The following is a 5,576-nucleotide window of genomic DNA, read 5'->3' as shown; positions in this document are numbered from 1 at the left end:
GTTTCCGTTTCCTGAAGCGCCTCCTCCTGTTGTTCCTGGGCCTCGAGGGAAGAAAGTTCCGTTTCCTCTAGGGCGAGGAAACGGTTCTCCCTTACCACTCTCTTTTTCTGTCCTTCCGAAGGTGGATCCGCCCTGGGTCTCTTCTCCCGCTTTCGTTACCCAGGGACTAGATAATCGTCGCGAAATGAAGACCGCCGTGGAGCTCTGCCTGCTGCTGTGTGTCCTATCCCTAGCCTTCCAGACAGCAGCTTCGAGCACGGGTGGAGGTAGGTCAGGCGGCGAAAACGTTTTCATTCAAATAGACAGCCTCCTTTGTCTAAGTACAGTACGTATCTTGAAAAAGTGAAATGATTTTGTGTCACGTATTTTAAATACTGGGACAAATCTGTTTTGAACAATTCAATTTCCCTAGAGTCTTACTCCGCCGTCCCGGCTCTTACCTGGTCCCGCGAAATCCTAGTTTTCTTGCACTTCACAAAATGACAAAACCGGTGACAGCAGAAACCGGGCACTTCTCACCGCTGTTTTTATGCTGAGAACCGTTTTATACTAAATAAAAATTTCTACTACACGACATAATGAAGTTTGTGAAAGGAGACAGTGGAGAAGACGGTGAGTAGTAGCCCGCGATAAGTCAAATCGCCTTTTTTTTACTTCTCTTACTGCAATGCAGAAGGGCAGACCGCGGTAAAGTTAGCGCAAACGATTTTGGCACACCTGTAGCGTTTTCACGAAACCTCCTAGAGTTGCGAGAACATTTGCATTTGCTGTAAAAGGTACATTGTGAATGTTTTCACAGCCTCCACTTTGCGGTTTTTATGCCATTTTTGTGACCACGCACGAGTCTTCGTATGTCCGTATCTTCGCAAGGGAAACAGACTTGTGAAAATGGTCTTGTTTCATAAAACGTTTAATTTTTCTGCGTTGGTAATGAACTGTGCGAGGAGGAAAATAAAAAATGTCCGTGAATATGTCCGTGACGACGTCTGCCAGCAGGTCTGCGCAAGCCTTCAGAACACGGCCAGGGATAGCGCCTGGGTCAGGAGCTTTGCGGGGCTTTGTCTTCCTAAAAACTGTGTGCACGTCCGCTCTGGAGACAGACAGTGGGTATTCCTCCTGGTTTACTGGGATTTTCTTAGCTGCGTCTGTGTCAGGGACTTCGAACCGAGCATAGAATGAGTTTAGTTCAGCGGAGAGAAAGGCGCTTTGTGTCGTATTGCTGGGTTGCGCTTTGTAGTCTGTGATGGTGCGAATTCCGTTTACCATATTCCGGGTGTCTCGGTCATCGTGATAGCATGATCCAGTTTCTATCTATAGTTGTATTTACCTCTTTTGATGGCTTTTCTGAGGTCAGATCTGGATTTTTTTTTGTACTTGTCTATGATTCCAGAGTTGAAAGTGACTGTTCTAGCTTTGAGTTTAGCGCGTATTTCAGGATTGACGCATTTAATGTCAACTAGTTCATAAAATTGGGTTCTATGACTTCTGAATACTGAAATATGTAGGAGAATCTTACTTATAATGTAGAGGGCTTCTTATCACTTGTAGAATTCCCTGTTTATTAAATTCTGTTTCTTAGGTCCAAAAATATTTAGAAATGTGCTTGTCGAGACCCCGAACGAACAAAACCTGAGGCAGACAGGCTGTTGCTACAGTAAAACTGGCTAATTGGTACTATAGATACTCAGGACAGGCATGCCATGTTTAATGTGGGGAAATGCTATGTAAATTCAGAAAAACACTTCCAGTGAACGATTCGGAGGCAGTTCATTTCATTCTGACACTGTAATGTAACTAATTTTAATAGTAATGCTTCAGTATCTGTAGCACCTTTGTCTCAAAGTGCTTCATGCACCAGAGGCCCCTTCATCCTTCAGTGAAATGCAGAACCTCCTGGGGGAGTGTGGCAGAGGCCCCACTGCCCAGCAGATCGGATGTAATAATAAGAATTGCGTACACTTATATAGTGCTTTTTCTGGACACTCCACTCAAAGCACTTTACAGGTAATGGGGATCCCCTCCACCACCACCAATGAGCAGCCCCATCTGGATGATGCGATGGCAGCCACAGTGCACCAGTACGCTCACCACACACCAGCTCTCAGTGGGGAGGAGAGGAGAGTAATGAAGCCAATTCATAGATGGGGATTATTAGGAGGCCATGATTGCTAAGGGCCAAGGGGAAATTTGGCCAGGAAACCAGGTTTACACCTTTTTAAGGGACACCCTGGGATTTTTTTTAATAACCACAGAGAGTCAGGAAGTGGGTTTTATGTCTCATTCAAAGGATGGCGCCTGTTTACAGTATAGTGTCCTTGTCACTATACTGGGGCATTAGGACCCACACAGACCGCAGGGTGAGCGCCCCCTGCTGGTCCCACTAACACCTCTTCCAGCAGCAACCTTAGTTTTTCCCCAGGAGGTCTCCCATCCAGGTACTGGCCAGGCTCACACCTGCTGAGCTTCAGTGGGCTGCCAGTTGTGAGGAAATGCCTCTCCTCTCCCTTTGCCTTAGTGTACTTAAACCATTTTGTCATTTTGTGGTGGTGTTTTTTTCCCAGGTGTGTTTTTTAAAAAGCCTGGAGATACTCTGCAACAGGTTCTGCCGAGAATCGATCCCAACTCGCAGCTGACATGGAGGAGACCTGAAGAGGAAGAGGAGAGCCTTGTTGTGACTTTAGTCGATAACCAGGTGACTTGCGTGGGGCAGTTTGAAGACCGCTGTGAATTGAACTCGAGTACCTCAGAGCTGCGACTGCTGAATCTGACAGCTGCCGACACTGGCCATCTTCTGCTCCGAAACTCAAGCGATGAAGTTGTTTGGACCGGATATGTCAGCGTGGAAGGCAAGTCCCATGAACGGCAGGGAACTCTCCTTCTTTGATTTCAGTTTGAAATGTACAGTATGTTCAGGTTGCGGTTAATGTCATCTGCACCGAGTTCGTCATTTATGTCAAGCTTGTATTGAATTATATTGTTGGGAGAGGGCCGTGTAGTCGTTTTTTTTTTTACATTTTTCTGTTTGGATTGCTGGCCACTTTAATGGAACCTGTGCCAGGCAAGACCAACAGGGTAATGTTGAAAATGAGACTCAGTCATGTGCTCTCCGTGCCTTATGACCTGAGCTTTCAGGATTGACTCTGTAACACCCCTCACTTTGTAACACCCCTCACCAGGATAGGTGACTTTCTCATCGAGGATGGGAGAGTAAGGAAAGACATCAGGCAATCTATGTATTGTGTTATCTCATGTGTATATACTGTACATGCTGTCGTTGAATCACTGCATTCATTTCTTTCTTTCTGTTCACCTATCATTGCAGCCATTGCAATTTGTATGTGCAATTTGTATCACAGTTTCAGTGACCTCTTCTTATCTGACTCAATCTTGAGTGCAGTTAGAATTACATTGACTATTTGAGTTGTTGTCTACATTAGTGTTGGTTTGTTTCATCAGCTAGTATAAAAAACATTCTTTAAAATGTCAGCTCTTTTCAACCATATAGTAGTTACAATTTTTCCTGACTTTTTCTCCTCTTCCACAGGTGTTGTCCTCATGCAAGGGAAAACTCTGAGACACACTCTCAAAAACACAGTGCATCTCTTAAGGCTGTGTTTGAGAAGCCCGGGAACAAAGACAGATGTTCTTGTAATGACTGTAGATCATAACACATCACACTGTACTGGTCGATTTACTGACCGTTGTGGATACAATTCATCTACTGCAGAGTTCTGGTTGAATGATTTAACAGTCAGTGACACTGGCTTGTACATAGCGAGGAACTTGGACAAGGAAGTCATCTGGGCGTGCAATGTGGATGTTAAAAGTAAGTCTTCTAAATTATTATCATCATCTTAATTTATATTCATCATTTAGCATATACGGTATGTAAATGTATTTCTTTAACCTGCCGTTAATTCTGTTTGTACTTTAACATAGTAAGTGTCATAATCCTACCTTAAGAACCCTGGGCATTGGACTAAATTGATCACAGTTAGCGGGGTACGACAGGTATCAGTTCTAGCATTGCTTCTTTTCCTAATCTGTGCCAAGGATTTTTTTACTATAAATTGCAACCTGTGTGCTTGTATTTGTGTATGGAAATGTGTCCGGTCCAGGGATTAGTCTCGCCTTGTTCCCTGTTCGACTGGGATAGGCTCTGGGTTGCTGCAACCTTACAAAGGGTAAACTACTTTCTGATAATAGAGAGTTTCATACAACATTGTATTGTTTCAACGTTAGTGTTTTTTGTTTCTTCAAATTTGTACTATTTCTAAGCTTCATGAGGTGATTTCTTTTCTTTTCCCACAGGTAATGCACATTCTCCTCAGAACATTCTGCCTTTCCAAGTCCTTGTCATCATCATTGGTATCATTGCTGTTTGTTTTCTTTGTATACTGCTGTATAAAGCACAGATGACAAAAAAACGTACAAAAAACGTAAAAAAAACGTACAATCTTGGAGACCCGGAGGAGGACTTGAAAGTTTGTCTTGAATGTATGCCACAGTGCTCCTGGATACACCTCCCATACTAAGCCCGGCAGTGTATGAGCCCAACAAGGACGAGAGCTGTGGATGAAACCACGTGTTTAACCCCTGCTGGTTGGAGAAAATTTTCTACCCTGCCCGAATGAGTACTGCAGCACCTGAAAAGATGTCGCTGGCCTACTGTCAATTTTATATTGACATCTTGATGTGAATATAAAATTGAATGTGGGGGGGGGGGTCGCTTGAGCAGTAATGTAATAGTGAGAGAGAGAAACTCTGAGGAACAGTGAGTCTGTCTCCCAATAATGTTCCATCTGTCTCCAGTATATGTCAATATTTTAAGATATGTCTCTGTAAATGTCTGTAATATGGCTGTAGATTTTATTTTACTTTTATTTTTGGTTTGTTTCATGTGATTTTCATTATTTGTATTTGCTTTGGCAACACTGATTGTACCCCTCGGTCACGCTGATAAAGCACCTTGAATTGAATTGAGAAAGAGAGGCAATGTTCAGGACAAGGCTTACTCTGGTTTCCCTGGGCAATCGCGGGACAGCAGTCGTAACAAAGGCAATTAAAATGTTATATACGCATACAATAATTATAGTTCATAATTTGTAATCAATCCTGATCTTTGATGCTAATGAATACCTTCACTTTACTCTGTGGGTAGTATTTTCATGGTAGCAGACCAAGCCACTGAGCAAAAATCAAAGCTCACCTAAAGATCATCATTTTTCTCACCTAAAACATCATACGTATTCCCCTTTCCCCCTCGAATACGTCCCTTCTCCACCCCACCTCCACCTCTGCGGCTGCCCCTGGGTCACCCCTCACTCTGCTGAGGGTCTCGGCCTCCTCGTCCCCTGGAGGCCGAGACCCTCAGCCAAGGGGGTTAAGCCAATTTGATTGAGACTAAAGGACTCAGACCTCTCAGTTTGCTTAGTTCCTGGGTGTTTTATTCCTAGAGAATTTAATTTGGGGGTTTTATTTATTCACCGCCAGTTTTAATTTTCTGCTTTTATTTCTAGATTATTAATTTTTATGTATAATGTAATAAAATAAAGACCTTGCTTTTGGCAGCTGTA

General features: G+C 43.4%; 1 protein-coding gene across 1 annotated transcript; it reads left to right on the top strand.

Moving 5' to 3' along the window:
• LOC148840612 (uncharacterized) lies at nucleotides 1–5,576 on the top strand. Its single transcript, XM_088917604.1, has 4 exons — nucleotides 1–266; nucleotides 2,562–2,846; nucleotides 3,545–3,826; nucleotides 4,312–5,576. The coding sequence occupies exons 1-4, from the start codon at nucleotides 185–187 to the stop codon at nucleotides 4,533–4,535; spliced, it is 873 nt and encodes a 290-aa protein (XP_088773730.1). The 5' UTR covers nucleotides 1–184; the 3' UTR covers nucleotides 4,536–5,576.

The sequence above is a fragment of the Atractosteus spatula genome, chromosome 1 (genome assembly GCF_055471065.1).
Source record: "Atractosteus spatula isolate fAtrSpa1 chromosome 1, fAtrSpa1.hap1, whole genome shotgun sequence".
Lineage (NCBI taxonomy): Eukaryota > Metazoa > Chordata > Actinopteri > Semionotiformes > Lepisosteidae > Atractosteus > Atractosteus spatula.
This window is presented reverse-complemented; position numbering and strand designations above follow the sequence as displayed.

Excerpts from the sequence above, each read along its gene's own strand:
- LOC148840612 (XM_088917604.1), top strand. The coding sequence starts at position 185 with ATGAAGACCGCCGTGGAGCTCTGCCTGCTGCTGTGTGTCCTATCCCTA. Across the intron at positions 267-2,561 it reads AGCTTCGAGCACGGGTGGAG|GTGTGTTTTTTAAAAAGCCT; the intron begins GTAGGTCAGGCG and ends TTTTTTTCCCAG. Across the intron at positions 2,847-3,544 it reads CGGATATGTCAGCGTGGAAG|GTGTTGTCCTCATGCAAGGG; the intron begins GCAAGTCCCATG and ends CCTCTTCCACAG.